This window comes from Saccopteryx leptura, chromosome X (assembly GCF_036850995.1).
Source record: "Saccopteryx leptura isolate mSacLep1 chromosome X, mSacLep1_pri_phased_curated, whole genome shotgun sequence".
Taxonomy (NCBI): Eukaryota; Metazoa; Chordata; class Mammalia; order Chiroptera; family Emballonuridae; genus Saccopteryx; species Saccopteryx leptura.
Window position 1 is genome coordinate 65,654,562 of NC_089516.1, and position 15,653 is coordinate 65,670,214.

A 15,653-nucleotide genomic window follows, 5' to 3' on the forward strand; every position below is an offset into this window, starting at 1 on the left:
AACCTCCATGGCCTCTGCAGTCCTCTACCCGTCCTGCTGTGGCACCCCTTCTCCCCACCCTCCCACCTAATCTTTTTTTAAATTGAATTTATTACAGTGACACTGGCTAACAAAACTATACAGGTTTGGGGTGCCATTTTTACAACACGTCTCTGTACCCCACATTGTGTGTTCACCTCCACCAAGTCCACTTAATCTTAATAACATGCATATGAGGTATTATCTGCATTATTTCCTTCTAGTGTCTCTCTCTGTGTACATGTATATAGAATTTCCCTACAAATATCACATTTTAACTCCTTTCTAAAAATGTATCAGGAGCAGTTTTGCTATTAGTTTTTTTAAATAAACTATATTTTAGAGCAGTTTTATGTTTACAGCAAAAATGAGCTGATAGTACAGAGTTCCCATATGACTGGATATTTAGATTATTTTCTTATCTCTTTTTAAAGATGAGAAATCTAAGACTTGACAAGTGATTCGTCCAAAGTCAACTGGCTAAAAAGTGTGTAGAACTGAGATTAGTTAGAATCCTCATTTATCTCTCCAGAATCCACCCAGTTTTATGCAACCACACTGCCTGTGAATAATACACCATTTACCCTCACCCTTAGATTGTCTCCCCTCAACTTGAAACCAGGCACTCTCCACAATCAGTGTGGCCAAGGGATTCAAGCGGGTGTTGAGAAGGGCAGAAAGGTGTCTCAAATGAGATGGAACAAATTGAAAATGCAAAGAAAGAGACAGACATATAAATAAGCAGAAGGTGGAAATATGGGTACACATAGTATCAGTTAAGATAAAAAGAAAGCTGGGTTTGAGAACATGAAGGGGGAAATTCTTGGTTTTATCTCTGTATAAGGAGAGAGCAAAGACAACCTCAAGACCATGTGGGAGTCAGGAAGGATAAGGTTTCTGGGAAAGTGAATGAGACAAGGGAGGACTGTTTAAGCTAGGAAAGGCTTAGTGTGGGAAAGAAGAAAGAGCCAGAGCAAAAGAGTAAAGAGGCAGGCTGGAGGAGGCAGAGGACAGCAAACCTTGTTGCTCCTAAAGCTGGGGCAGGACTCTCTGTTCTAGCCTGGGCCTCCTGTAGTATCTCAGCTAGTAAATGCTCTTCAGCCCTTAGGGGCTGGAGGAGAAAAGTGGGGAGCGGGGCCTGTCAAGTGCTCAAACTATCGTGGGGACTGAGAACTGATCCTGCCACACATGTTCTAAAGCCATTAGGCCTAATTCTAGTGCCCCTTCCCCTTAGCCCGCATTTCCAGCTTCAGCCTCAGCCACACCCACACGCTAAGGACCATCCAGGAGGGGAGCGTGTGCGCGCGCGCGTGCGTGCTCGTGCGTATGAGAGGCAGAGAGACAGAGAGCAAGACAAAAAGAGACCAGGAGAGAGAGTACGCACCAGGGAGAGGGAGAGGGGGGACGGTGGTGGGGGAGGGAAGAGATCGACCGGGACCTAAAGGAAGAGGGAGACAGAGAGAGAGAGAAGAGACAGGGAAAGGCAGAGAGAGAGAGAGAAAGGAGGAAGGAGAGCTACCGGCTTAGGTGAGGAAAACTACTGAGGAGATAACGCAGGGAACCCGTGCAGGAAGAGTCAGGGACGAAATCCCAGAACTTACCCTAAGACCCTTGAGGGAGTGGGGGGACTGTCTTTGCGGGACCTGGCTTGGGAGTCATCAGGCAGTAACGGTTACTGCATAGGCGCTGTCACTGAACCAGAGCCATTTAACTCGCCCTGGGTGGTTGGAAACCAAGCTTAAGACACCCCAAAACTATGACTGGGAATGGCTGGTTAGGGGGGCCCCCGAGGCTGCAGACAAGGGGAGGAGGGGCACGTGAGGGCTGGGTCCCTGCCTCCCCCCACCCTCTGCTGTCACTCATCACCCCAACAGTCGCCCAGGGGGCGGGCCCGGAGAAGTGGGGTTGGGGGGAGGGTAATCTTGGCAGACGCTTGCTGCATGGCGTAGGTAGGGACTGTTGAGGGGGCGGACGCTGGGGGCTTGAACACGAGTGGGAAGCGAAGAGAGACACCGGAGGGGGAGGGGACCGGGAACCATTTGAATGAGAGGAGGGGATCACGGGTAGAGTGGGCTCCAGGAGGTAGGGCGGGCACGGGCGTGGGGGGTGGGGGCAGACTCTTGAGCCAGGTAAGAGAAGCAGGTGCGTAGATCTGTTTTTTTGTGGGTTAGTGTATTCGGCCCTTCGGTGGAAAGGGGGTGCCACCTTTCCTGGGGGTGGGCTTCAAAGCTCCAGAGCCTATGTTTTCCTCTTCAACTAACGGGGCCCCGGGCGGAGGCACAAGCTCCATCTCCAACAACTGGGCTCCACTCCGCAATTTCCGGGCGGCCACTGGGCTGGGAGTCTCGCGCCCGGAGCCGGCGCTGTCTCGCGAGCCCCCTCCTGGAGCCAGCCAATGGGGTTGGTTGCTGGCACCGCCCGCCCGCCTGGTGCAGAGCGCTAGGCGCTGTGAGCCGCGCTGCCATTTAAAGGGGCCGCGACCCCTGTCCCGGCTGCTAGGGAGGGAGGTGGAGAAGGAACGCGGGGCCGTCTCTGTCTGCAGTTCTAGGCTTATAGCCGTTACACTAACCCTGCCGCAGGTAGGGGTCGGGCCTGATCAAGCCGAACCGAACCTGCAGGCGGGCGTTCGCAGTAGCCGGGAGGGGGGGCTCTGAGGAGAGATCGTAGCTCCAAAATGTCTTCCTGTAAATGCCTGAGGTGGGGGGTGGGCAACAGGGGAAGGAAGACTGAGGGAGCTATAGGAAAGGGTGACGGGGCTGAGGAAGTGGGCGACCCTGAGAGGTAACTGGGGGGAGGGGTTAGGAAGGGCAATTTGTGGGGGCGAGGGGAAGGCTGAGGGGGGACCTTGCAGCGGGAGGGGGTGGGACCGGCCCGGGGTGGGTAGAGACTCAGGAGCTGGGGGGCTCTAGGGACAAGCGGAGGGGGTGGAAACTGAGATGGCGGGGGCGGGAGGGCTCCTGGTGGCAGTGGCCCTGGGAGACTCTAATGGGGCATTAAGCCCGAGTTGAGGTGGGGCTGAAAGGTAAAGGAGGAGGGAAACTGGGAGTTGCAGTGGGGTGGCGGGGGCAGGAGGGCCGGTAGGACCAACGACGGCCGGGTGAGTGTGGGTGCCTAGCCAGGGCGCGGAACGCCTCTTCCCACAGGGGGCGCTGTTGCTGGTGGTGGTGGGGGGAGGAGTGGTCGTTTGGACCAAAGCCTGTGGAAATGCCTGTCGTTTGCGGTGGGGGCTGTTCATGAGAAATCCAAGTGGGTGATGGGGTATGTCCCAGAGCCTATATAAGAAGGAATTCTGGCGAAGACCACCTTTTCTGCCCCCTCTTTTACCCCTAATCCACAGCCCATATCCAGCCATCCTCATGGACCCCAGTGACTTCCCCAGTCCATTTGACCCATTGACCCTGCCAGAGAAGCCCCTGGCTGGAGACCTTCCAGTAGACATGGAATTTGGAGAGGATCTACTGGAATCCCAGACTGCCCCAACTCGAGGATGGGGTCCCCCTGGCCCTTCTCCATCCTCAGGAGCCCTGGACCTGCTTGATACCCCTGCTGGCCTGGAAAAAGACCCTGGAGTGCTGGATGGAACCACTGAGCTGCTCGGGCTGGGGGGGCTGCTCTATAAGGTCCCCTCCCCCCCAGACGTGGACCCTGGTCCTGAGGAGACCCTTGCATGGGATGCAGATCAGGCCCTAGAGCCTGGACCGGGGAGCCAGACCCCTGAGGTGGTGCCACCTGATCCAGGGACTGGGGCAAATCCCTCTTCACCTGGGGGGCTGCTAGAGCCGCTGGCGCCAGACTCTCCAATAACCTTTCAGTCCCCACATATAGAAGAGGAGGACACCACCTCCATAGCTAGAGGGAGAAGGGTCTCCCCTGGGCAGGAGGACGAGCTTCCCCAGGGGCAGCCACAGAGCCCAAACGGCCCCCCCAGCCCTTCAGTGGGAGAGGCTCTAAGGGAGAACAGTTCTCAGACCAAACCTGGGGGCACTAGCCCCCCTGCACACCCTTCCTTGCCAGGTAGGTTGCCTACTCAGCTGGAGAAGCAAGGCTGGTGAGAGGGAGGAAGTCAGGAGGGCTGCTGTGTGTTCAGGGAAGGAGCAGGGGGAGGAGGAGGAGGGTGGAAAGATAGGGATGTGTATGAAAAGGAACGGGCTGTTTGGAAGGGAGAAATGAGGGTGGTGAAGAAGATTAAGGAGGGAAGAGGAGGGGGCAGCTCTGCTGCTGTGGGGGAGGGATGGGGCTGAGGTTTCAGGGCTTGGTTCTAGTGTGGATTTGGTGCGAGAGGTTCCATCTTAGCCCAGTGGGCTTTTGGAGCCAGGTCCTTCCTTTAGGATTTGAGGAAGACTCCAGGCTTCTTGGCTCTTAAGATCTTTCCAGCTGTTTCTTCCTAAAGAGAGTAGGGGTTCTGGGTCTGATCAATGATGACTGGTTCTGGAGGCACCGACAACATTGTGAATCATGGGAATGGCAGAAATGCAGGTCCTAGGATTGAATCGCCCACGGGAGGGACAGCCTAGACTTGGAGAGGCTGTTATTTCTCTCCTGTTCTGCCTAGTGGTGTGCCTCTCCCAGGCAGTGACCAGGGTCTCAGTGCTTATATAACCGCCCGAGTCCAGGGGCCCCACTTCTCCCCTTGCTGTCTGCCTTTGCGGGGATTGCATTGGTCTCTGTTGGTAATCTATCAATTCTTGATGAGAGATATGTTACCTCTATTTCCCCGATTCCCAAAGATTGGGACCGAAAGCTAGTGGGAAGGGTAGGATTTTTTTTCCCACGGAGAGTAGTTGTGCCACCATCCTCCCCTTATTGCAGAGCTTGAGGTAACCCTGAGAGGGGCCCCAAGAAGCCACAGGCACTTGAATTTTCCCTTTCAGTTTTGAGTAAGTTCTTCCCCAGGAATGGAGGCGGACGTTTAAGGCCAGGGAAGGGGGGTGTGAGGGCAGGCTGAATATTTAGGCTGCTTTCTGCTTCCTTTGCAGGAGATGGCTTGACTGGGAAAGCGAGTGAGAAGCCGCCTGAGAGGGTGAGGGGGGGAGGGGATTGGAAGGAGTCTAGTTCCCCCTATAGCTCTGGGAAGGACAGACCCTTCATTTTCCCTCCCAGATGTTGTTCTGTGGAGGGTGTGCGTGAGGCAAGGCAAGGCGAGTTAGGAGGAGGGAGGGAGCTCTTATGTCTACTGCTTCTTAAAGCGAAGTCCAGCCTGTTTTTCTCCCCTCCTGTTACGGGCTGGGCCGAGGGTCCCTACTCTGCCTTCCCCCTACCATCTCTGTACCCCGTAAGCCCTGTGCTAGTGCAGCTGGCCCTTCAGCCTGCCCCTGGTGTCAGCTTTCCTTCCCTCCCCATGTTTCCAAGGTGCAGAAGAGAAGTGAGCGCGTTAGAAGAGCAGAACCTCCCAAACCTGAGGTTGTGGATTCCACCGAGAGCAGTGAGTAGAGCTCGAGGAAGTGTGACCCAGTGGGATGAGTGGGAAGTGGCCACCATGGATCTCCTGGCTCCATGCACAGTGTGATGTCCTTATCTCTGCTCTGGGTTGGCATGGGAACCAGGGGCTGTGGGGGAGATCGAAAACAAGAACAGGGAGAATGGAGTTTCCTGTTTCAGCTCTGCCATTCCTGTGCTGAAGAATCTCCCCACTTAGAACCTTCCCGCGGGAGAGCGACACCAGTGGCTTAAGATACCAATGTGATGGGGTTGGGGAGAATCCAGGCAAGAACCAAGGGGATCCCAGGAGCAGCAGAGCTACCTGTTGGTCAGGGCATGGCTGGAGACCTGGTCCAGTCGCCTTTTCTCATGGCTCCTCCCCCCGCCCTCAGTTCCAGTGTCAGATGAGGATTCTGACGCCATGGTAGATGACCCCAATGATGAGGACTTTGTGCCATTCCGGCCCCGGCGCTCTCCTCGCATGTCTCTACGCTCCAGCGTGGCACAGAGGGCCGGGCGCTCTTCGGCGGGCACCAAGATGACTTGTGCACATTGCCGGACACCATTGCAGAAGGGGCAGACGGCCTACCAGCGCAAAGGACTGCCTCAGCTCTTCTGCTCCTCGTCCTGTCTCACTACTTTCTCCAAGAAGCCCTCAGGCAAAAAGACCTGTACCTTCTGCAAAAAGTACGTGAGGGTCCTGGGGTGTGGGGAAGGCAAGCGTCAGGCCGGGAATAGCGGCTGAGACAGACAGTGCTGGCAAGAACCTCATGGAACTGGGAGAGAGAGGTGCTTGGGGTCGGGGGTTTGAGAGCATTTGGCTCTGTGGCCACTGATCCCAGGGGAGGGTGGCAGCTGATGAAATGAGGGAATGTTCAAACCTGTCCCCACCTGCAGGGAGATCTGGAACACCAAGGACTTAGTTGTGGCGCAGACTGGTTCAGGAGGCTCCTTCCACGAGTTCTGCACATCAGTCTGCCTCTCCCTGTATGAGGCCCAGCAGCAGCGCCCAATCCCTCAGGCTGGGGACCCTGCCGATGCCACTCGCTGCAGCATCTGCCAGAAGACCGGAGAGGTGAGGAAGCTAAGTGGGGCTGACTCGCAGAGCCTGGCCAGCCCTGATGCGCCCCTGAGATCCTGGGGCTGATCCTGGGGCTGTGGGGGCCAGGCCCTGTGGAGGCGGGGTGTGGGGAGGACAGGCAGCCATCCACAGGGAGTGTATTCAAGATTAGAGCCTCTCCAGGATGTGTGCGGCACGCCTTCCTTGCCTCCCAGGACCTCAGCAGCAAGTCAGCAGCCTGATGTGCAGGTTGGGGGGTCCCTGGGTGCAGTGTGTACTGTGAAGGTGTAGGGTGAGGCGGGGCGGGCTGGCCTCACACTGGGCACTGGGGTGGGTGGCGGTGGCATTGACAGTGATGGTGGCCAGGCCTCGGCTCAGGGTGTGTGTGTGTGTGTGCATGTGTGTGCGTGTGTGTGGCAGGTCCAGCATGAGGTCAGCAATGGCAGCGTGGTGCACCGCCTCTGCAGTGATTCTTGCTTCTCCAAATTCCGGGCCAACAAGGGCCTGAAAACCAACTGTTGCGACCAGTGTGGGGCTTACATCTACACCAAGACCGGGAGCCCTGGGCCCGAGCTCCTCTTCCATGAGGGCCAACAAAAGCGGTTCTGCAACACAAGCTGCTTGGGGGCGTACAAGAAGGTGGGGCTGAGGGAGTAGTGCGTTGGAGGGCTGTGGCCGGGGGTGCGGTTCCTGGGTGAGAAATAAAGGTGCCTGATGGGTCGAGGGCTGGGAGGAATAAAATGAATAAAGGGAGCTTCCATTGTATCTGTTATGTTTTATTTTTTGAAGCTGGCTGGTGGATACACAGGTCTTTGTTATAGTATCATCTATACTTTTTTGTATGCTTGAAATATTTCCTGTTTTAAAAATTTAAAAAATAAAAGCAAAGGGACAAACCCAGCCTCAGCCTCTCCTTCCCCATCCTCACAGAAAAACACACGTGTGTACCCCTGTGTCTGGTGCAAGACCCTGTGTAAGAACTTTGAGATGCTCTCACATGTGGATCGTAATGGCAAGACGAGCTTGTTCTGTTCCCTCTGCTGTACCACCTCTTACAAAGTGAAGCAGGCAGGGCTCACTGGTAGGTGCAAAGCCCTCTTCTCTGAGACCCCTGCTGGCCCTCCTTCTACCCCCATGCTCCCCTCTTCTCAAGTAACCCCCGCTGCCTGACTTCGGCCCCAACCACATCTTTCCGTGGACTTCCTGTTCCATCTCTGCACTGCCTTACACCTCTGTGCACTCTCTCTCTTTCCTTCCCTGTCTCGCTTCTCTTTCTCTTCCTTTCTCTCTGTGCCCCAGGCCCTCCCCGACCCTGCAGCTTCTGCCGCCGCAGCCTCTCTGACCCCTGTTACTACAACAAGGTCGATCGCACAGTCTACCAATTCTGCAGCCCCAGCTGCTGGACCAAGTTCCAGGTACTTGAGACCCTGGACCAGGGTTAAAGGGTGTGGCGCCGTAGAGAGGGTATGAGGACTGGGGTAGGTAGGCCTGGGCAGAGCGAAGGACAAGCCTGACTTCCCCTCCCGACCACCACCACACCCTCGGTGCCCCCTTACTTGTCTTCCTTCCCTCCAGCGCACAAGCCCCGAGGGGGGCATTCACCTGAGCTGTCACTACTGCCATAGCCTCTTCAGTGGCAAGCCTGAGGTCTTGGACTGGCAGGTAAGACCCCCACCCTGCCTGCATCTTGCCACATGACCAGACCTCAGACTGAAGGGGTCCTTCCGCTTGGCTCTCGCCAGGCCCAGAGGTCAGAGCATTGTCCTCCCTGCCCTGTGCCTTCATCCCAGGACCAGGTGTTCCAGTTCTGCTGCCGGGATTGCTGTGAGGACTTCAAGCGGCTTCGGGGTGTGGTGTCCCAGTGTGAGCACTGCCGGCAGGAGAAGCTGCTGCACGAGAAGCTCCGATTCAGCGGGGTGGAGAAGAGCTTCTGCAGTGAAGGTAAGGCCCAGAGGCCCCGGGCCACACAGCCCAGAGAAGGACAGAGAAAGGTGGAGGGCTTGGGGCATGGCCCTGGGCAATGGCCTCTGCTTGGGACGCTCTGCCCGACCGGCCATTCTAAGGCTTTGGGCCTGAGCGACTGTTGGGCAGAGGAGTCCAGGGTGCCACCCTGGAGAGGTGAACATGGCACAGAGATCTCTGTGTTTTGGCTGCAGGCTGTGTGCTGCTATACAAACAGGACTTCACTAAGAAGCTGGGGCTGTGCTGCATCACCTGCACCTACTGCTCCCAGACCTGCCAGCGCGGAGTCACCGAGCAGCTGGACGGCAGCACGTGGGACTTCTGCAGCGAGGACTGCAAGAGCAAGTACCTGCTGTGGTACTGCAAGGTGAGGCGGGCAGAAAGGGAGGGCTGGGTGACCAGGGGTATAGGCCGTGTGCTGTGCTCGCTGTGGACCTGACCCAGGAGGGGCCCTGGCAGGCCCAGCCTGCAGGGGACATCATGGCTTCTCCCAGGGCAGCGGGCCCGGTGCATCTTGGGGAGGCAGGTCTGACCGGCGCCCCCCACCACCAGGCTGCCCGCTGCCACGCGTGTAAGCGCCAGGGGAAGCTGCTTGAGACCATCCACTGGCGCGGGCAGATCCGCCACTTCTGCAACCAGCAGTGTCTGCTGCGCTTCTACAGCCAGCAGAACCAGCCCAACCTGGACACGCAGAGCGGGCCCGAGAGCCTCCTGAACAGTGAGTCCCAGGCGGGGGCACTCGCTGGCCGGCGGAGCGGGTGCACTCGCCGGGCCCGGACCCAGCCCTCTCTCCTTCCTGGTTTGCTTTCGTCTCATCCCTGGCCAGAACTCCTGGTCCTGCGCTCTCTTTCAGCTTCTGGACTGTGCAGGCACTAGGGGGAATCTTGCTTAAAGGTTTCCAGAGCTAGATTGGACCGATTTTCTGTGGAGGATGTATTTTCAGGGGAGGGATACCTCCCTGGGTAGGATGCAGCACGCGAGGGCTGTGCTTAGGGTTCAGAGAGAAGGCAGCGTCAGCATAGCTCTGCCCTTAGTGAGACTGGGGACTGTTGTCGTTTCAGTAACGTTTCCCTGGCCTCACTGCCACTCCAGGGGTACCAAAGCCCTGAGGGCCATTAAATGGAAGGGCTCAAAATACAGCTTATTGGGAAAACTTCATCTTTTTCATTCTCTGTAGGAGCCAGCAGTGAAAATCTCCTTGGCTGCTGTTGCTGGGGCCTAGTGAAAACCAGGGCTGGGGCGGTGAGGAGGAGAACTGGCCTTCCCATCCACAGTTCATGTGCCTCTTACTGAGGCTCCTAGAACAGGGTGATGGAAACGGGGTGCTAGTTCCGCAGAGGAAAACACTCATTTGTTTTGATCTGCAGGTCATTCTGCTGAGTCGAAGCCCCAGACACCCTCTCAAACCAAAGTGGAGCCCAGCAATACAGTGAAGACCCCAGTGGATAACGGGACTCTGGGCAAGGTCAGCGCGCAAGCCCAGGGGGAGGACAGTCTCGGGGGAGAGTCTAGCAGTGGGTGGTACTGACAAGCCTTTGTCTGCAGATCCCTGTGAAGATCCGGTTGGCTCCCTCTGCTTCAACCCCTCCTCCCCACACCCCGCCCCCCACCGCCACACCTCGCAAAAACAAAGCGGCCATGTGTAAGCCTCTGATGCAGAATCGAGGGGTCTCCTGCAAGGTGGAGATGAAGTCTAAAGGGAGCCAGACAGGTGAGCCAGTGTGCCTGCCTGCACACCCCAGGCTGTCTTCCGGAGCCCTGGACCTCCAACCCTGTGCCTAGGAGCTGCCCCAAGGGCTTTCGTATGTGGCTGAGGTATCATGGGCGTGGTTGGCCTAGAATCACAGAGTTGACCCTTCCCCTTGGATGCCCAGGCAGTTTTCTGACGCAAAGCAGGTGTTGGGTAGAGCTTTGGGGGTGACAGGCAAGCATTGGGTCCCAGGCCGGGTGTGACCCATCTAAAGAGTCTTCTCAGAGCCCCTTTCTTGTCAGCAGAAGAGTGGCAGCCACAGGTGATCGTGCTGCCCATCCCAGTGCCCATCTTTGTGCCAGTGCCTATGCACCTGTACTGCCAGAAAGTCCCGGTGCCTTTCTCAATGCCAATCCCGGTAAGCATCCCCTCTGCAGCGGGCCCACCCTGCCCGCACTCTCTCCACCTGGCCCTCATGCACTCGTTTGGTTCCTGGCGTTTAGTTGGCATTCATGTCTCCAGGTGCCTGTGCCCATGTTCCTGCCCACTACCTTGGAGAGCACAGACAAGATTGTGGAGACCATCGAGGAGCTGAAGGTGAAGATCCCCTCCAACCCCTTGGAGGCCGACATCCTGGCCATGGCAGAGATGATTGCAGAGGCTGAGGAGCTAGACAAGGCCTCATCTGACCTTTGCGGTACGTGGGGCACAGCAGCGCTGAGGGAGTTGGGATTCTAGTCGGTCTCCGCCTAAGGGGCTGGAGAGCAGTGACCCTTGGGACCTAATGGGATGCGGAAATTGTGTGACTCGGCCCCTGAACACCTGTGAGGGAACTAGGTCCGAGCTGTAGAGACTAAGCCAACCTCTCTGCCTCCCAGATCTTGTGAGCAACCAGAGTGCAGAGGGACTTCTGGAAGATTGTGACCTGTTTGGGCCAGCTCGAGATGATGTCCTGGCCATGGCTGTCAAAATGGCCAATGTCTTGGATGAGCCTGGGCAAGACTTGGAGGCGGATTTCCCCAAGAGTGAGTGGGATTCAAGATGTACCCTCTGAGTGCAGTAGTATCGTGCCATAAGGAAAGGAGGGTTTTTTCTGACCCTGAGTGTGACCCTAACAGTGCTTCTTCTGACCCAGTGACAAAGGTTCTCACAGGGAGGAGTGGCAGAGATACTGGGACAAGTGTATGATTTGACATTTGAGTCTTGTTTTAATTGTGATAAAACAGATAACATGAAATTTACCATCTTGACCATGTTTGAGCATGCAGTTCAGTAGTGTTATGAGCTTTCCCATTGTGAGTTTTTGCGCTTGTGCGCGCACCTCTAAGCATATTCCTGGCCTGGCTTTGCTGGTTCCTACTGGGTGCAGCTGGAGCTGTCTGGGAGGCTCGTCCAGAGTCAGTTGCGCGGGTGGCAGGGTTGGGGTGGGCTGCAGGGTGGAATCTTAAAAATCAGGTTGCTTCCTTTCCCCTCTAACAGATCCTTTGGACATTAACCCCAGCGTAGACTTCCTCTTTGATTGTGGCCTGGTAGGGCCCGAGGACGTTTCTACTGAACAAGACCTTCCCCGAACCATGAGGAAGGTGAGGACTGGGGCCGTTGTGTCCATGGAAGGGATGGAGGCTCACAGGACTGGAGGGGGTGCTTTCAGAGCCCAGTCAGCAGCTTTAGTGTGACCTTCGCTGACTGACCTCCCTTCTCTACCACCGTGAGCACTGAGATGCAGCTGAACTTTGCTCTGTCCCCGGTTCCCGAAGTCATCAGAGCCATTCCCGGGGCTCTGTGCTGTGGCAGCTTGCTGTGTTCTCACATCACTCCCCCACTGCCCTGGTGGTCAACACTGTCCTGACTGGTTATCATGGGTCCCCTGGCCTTACCTCCTCCACGCCTCTCCTTCCTCTTCCCATCCAGGGTCAAAAGCGGCTGATGCTTTCGGAGAGCTGTTCCCGGGACTCCATGAGCAGCCAGCCAAGCTGTACTGGACTCAACTATTCGTACGGTGTCAATGCTTGGAAGTGCTGGGTGCAGTCCAAGTATGCCAATGGAGAAACCAGCAAGGGTGATGAGCTGCGCTTTGGCCGTAAGTCCCCAGTGGTGGATGGCAGGGCAGGGAAGGGGCGGGGCAGGGGTAGGGGCGGGGGCGGGGCTATGGGCACTTATGGGTGGGCGTTCTATGAACATGGGGAGGGCTGCAGGTTCCAAAGCTTAGGGTGGTTTTGGTCACTGAGCCTTTGTTCTGGAGCTTGACGTGACTAAGGGATGGAAGAGTTCATGGTGGAGCTAAATGACATTCTCATTTCTGAATCCTCTTCACCTTCACTGCGCATCACTGCAGCCAAACCTATGCGGATCAAAGAAGACATCCTGGCATGCTCAGCTGCCGAGCTCAACTACGGTCTGGCCCAGTTTGTGAGAGAAATCACTCGGCCCAACGGTGAACGTTATGAACCTGACAGCATCTACTATCTGTGTCTCGGCATCCAGCAGGTAGGTACCCCGTGCACCCCACCTCACTGCTGTCAGTCACTGTCAACACAGCAGGCAAGGTCCCGGAAATGATTCTGTCCTGCTCCCTGTTCCTCACCTCGCCTGCCACCCAGGCGGGCAGCCTTCCATCTCCTCAAGGCAGCACAGCATATGTCCATGCTCCTCTAAAACCAAAGCCGCACCCCGGGACTGTTGGCCAAGCTCGCTGGGCCCCTCTGTCCTCCTCCAAGCAGTTCTGGCCTGGGGGACAGCTGTGTTCTGTGGGTGATGGGGAATGCTTAGATCCCACTTGGACAGGACAGCCGAGCATCATGGCCTGACCAGGAGCCTGGGCTTGTGAAGAACCAGCTGTGACACGTCCCCTCCAGGCCACCTCCCCTTTCAGCAAGTCCTGGGCACCTCAGAGTTGGAGGTGTACCTGGGAAAAAGCACTCTGGGTCACATGATCAAACAGCTGGTTTCCACCATCCCCTAATTATCAAGGTTGTGCCCTGGGCTTTTGACATTGCTGTCTTTCTTCCGGCACCCAAAGTCTATCGAGCCTTATACGTGTCTCTTTTTCCTTCTCCAGTACTTGCTGGAAAACAACCGAATGGTGAACATTTTCACGGACCTTTACTACCTGACTTTTGTTCAAGAACTCAACAAATCTCTGAGTACCTGGCAGCCCACACTCCTCCCCAACAGTAAGGGACAGGGACTTGGCAAGCCCCGCGGCCTTCCCTCCTTTCTCCAGCTCCACCTTCTCGAGTTCAGGCCTTTGGCCTGCCCCTCTTCCCAAAGGGTCTCGGGGTGGGAGCACACAGCTGGGTGCCTCGGGGCTTAGAGCTAGAGGACTCGGAGCCTCATGAGAAGGGGATCAACGCTTAGCTCTGAATAACCATGTCTGGAGCCATAAAAGGTGGCCTGAGTTTGGGTGGTAATTGAAACAAAAGGGAAGAAGTTGTGTGACTCCCCAAAGTTTACATCTGTCTGCCTATGCCTTGGGCGTAGTGTGAGAAACTCCCAATGCAGGTGGAAACCAGAAAAACCGTCTAGTCCCTACTGGGTAATGTAGTGAGGCATCAGGCTTTTATACATAGTGGTCACCTGCTGAACGGAAATGCTGACGGGCAGGACGCCTGGGTCAGAAGTGGCCGGGCTCAGGCAGCTGCTCGCTCCTGACCGGCTTCTCCTCCTCGACCATTGCAGATACGGTGTTCTCCCGAGTGGAGGAAGAGCACCTCTGGGAGTGTAAGCAGCTGGGCGTCTACTCACCGTTTGTCCTTCTCAACACCCTCATGTTCTTCAACACGAAGTTTTTTGGGCTGCAGACGGCTGAGGAACACATGCAGCTCTCCTTCACCAATGTGGTGCGGCAGTCCCGCAAGTGCACCACCCCTCGGGGCACCACCAAGGTGGTGAGCATCCGCTACTACGCCCCGGTGCGCCAGAGGAAAGGGCGAGGTATGGGCTGCCCCTCTGCTTCCTCTCCTCTGCTTCCCCTCCTCTCCGCTTCCCCCTCTGTGTCCTCCTCCACGCCTGTCGGCCCCCTCTGGGGCACTTTCTTCCCTCTCCTTCCATGCCCCCCTTTTGCAGAAGAGTTGACTTCCTTGCTTTGCCTACTGTCAGGCAGGGGAGTGGACAGGTGGGAGTGGTTGGCTGTGCTGGCTCTGGGAGCGAGCTGACAGGGTGAATGACAGTCTTTGCGTGGCTCTTTGCTGCTGGGTGTGACAGGAATGGCACCTCGGTTTCCGTGATGGTCCTGAAATCCTAACCCATCTGAGCACAGTTCCCAAGGTCCCTTCCTTCTCTGGACCCAAGCCTCTACCTAGACTACTGTCCTGGGGGTTAAGGCCATCCTGGTTTCTCTAGCCCAGAAGGCAAGCTCAACCTTGCAGCTGGGTCTGTTTTGTCAGTTTATGTGTCCAACTTCTGAGATGGCCTCTTCACGAAATCACCTTTGGGGAGATTGTCAGGCAAGACCTTAACCATGCTATCTGGACTGAGGGGGGTGCAGGTTGCCGAGCAACGGCCCCGGTGTGGGAAGACTGACCAACTCGTCTTCTGCCTTTCTTTATGAGCCTGTGTTGTGTGTCCTGAGGCCTTCCCGCTGTGCCCCACACTGTGCACCTAGGGTGGCTTCATGAGACTGCCTTTAACGAGTCTGGCTCATTTGCCTCCTACAGACATGGGTCCTGGGAAACGGAAGAGAGAAGATGAAACCCCCATCTTAGAGCAGCGTGAGAACCGAATGAATCCCCTCCGCTGCCCTGTCAAGTTCTATGAGTTCTATCTCTCCAAATGGTAAGTCGGCAGCTTTGCAGGAGTGGCATTAGCATGGGGGCCTACGGGCTGTACTTGGCCTTGGTACTGATCTGTTCTACCTGCACCATTGCAGTCCTGAGAGCCTCCGGACTCGCAACGATGTGTTCTACCTGCAACCTGAGCGGTCTTGCATCGCTGAATCCCCTCTGTGGTACTCCGTGATCCCCATGGACCGGAGCATGTTGGAGAGTATGCTCAATCGCATCCTGGCTGTGCGGGAGATTTATGAAGAGCTGGGTCGTACTGGGGATGAAGACCTGGACTGAACCCAAGTGCTGTCGGTAGCCATCTTTCATACCAATGTCTGGCCTGAGACCATGCCCCACGGGGCGACTGGCCCAGGAACCAATGCTACTCATTCTGAAGGGCCGTGACTGCCCTTTTCTACTTATCCATTCCCTGCCTTCCCTAGGAACCCCTGGCTTCTACCTTCATCCATACCACTTGATAACCACGAGACCCTAGCCCTCTGTGCTTGGGGGCTGGTCTCCCAGTGATAGGTAAAAACCAGCTAGGCCATTTTGTTTATGCTTCAGAGTAAAGCCCTTCTCCTGGGGCCAGACTCTGGATGGAGTGTTAATAGCTCTGGTGATCCTGTTGGCTTTGGGTTTCCTGACCCACCCTACCTAGTTAAAACCCCTTGTTCCTAGGTTTGGCCAAGGGAAGAACCCAGCTAGCTGCCTTCTCTGCCCTGTGCCCACTCCCTTCCCT

The 15,653-nt window shown here is 56.3% G+C and overlaps 1 protein-coding gene across 5 annotated transcripts; it reads left to right on the forward strand.

Moving 5' to 3' along the window:
• The first annotated feature begins 1,320 nt into the window (after positions 1-1,320).
• On the forward strand, positions 1,321-15,433 carry ZMYM3 (zinc finger MYM-type containing 3). Of its 5 annotated transcripts, none has more exons than XM_066357483.1 (25): positions 1,321-1,394; positions 3,356-4,032; positions 4,995-5,038; positions 5,368-5,440; positions 5,829-6,123; positions 6,334-6,511; positions 6,917-7,135; positions 7,427-7,577; positions 7,796-7,911; positions 8,072-8,158; positions 8,287-8,437; positions 8,653-8,825; positions 9,011-9,176; positions 9,826-9,923; positions 10,004-10,169; positions 10,454-10,566; positions 10,671-10,845; positions 11,027-11,173; positions 11,628-11,731; positions 12,060-12,228; positions 12,484-12,635; positions 13,207-13,321; positions 13,827-14,081; positions 14,804-14,921; positions 15,016-15,433. In XM_066357483.1, exons 1-25 carry the CDS (start codon positions 1,345-1,347, stop codon positions 15,206-15,208), a joined length of 4,185 nt encoding a protein of 1,394 aa, XP_066213580.1. In that variant the 5' UTR covers positions 1,321-1,344; the 3' UTR covers positions 15,209-15,433. The 5 variants fall into 5 exon arrangements, with proteins under 5 accessions (XP_066213580.1, XP_066213581.1, XP_066213583.1 ...); XM_066357484.1 differs by having other exon boundaries at positions 5,374-5,440; XM_066357486.1 differs by lacking the exon at positions 1,321-1,394 and adding an exon at positions 1,437-1,545.
• The last annotated feature ends 220 nt before the right edge of the window (positions 15,434-15,653 follow it).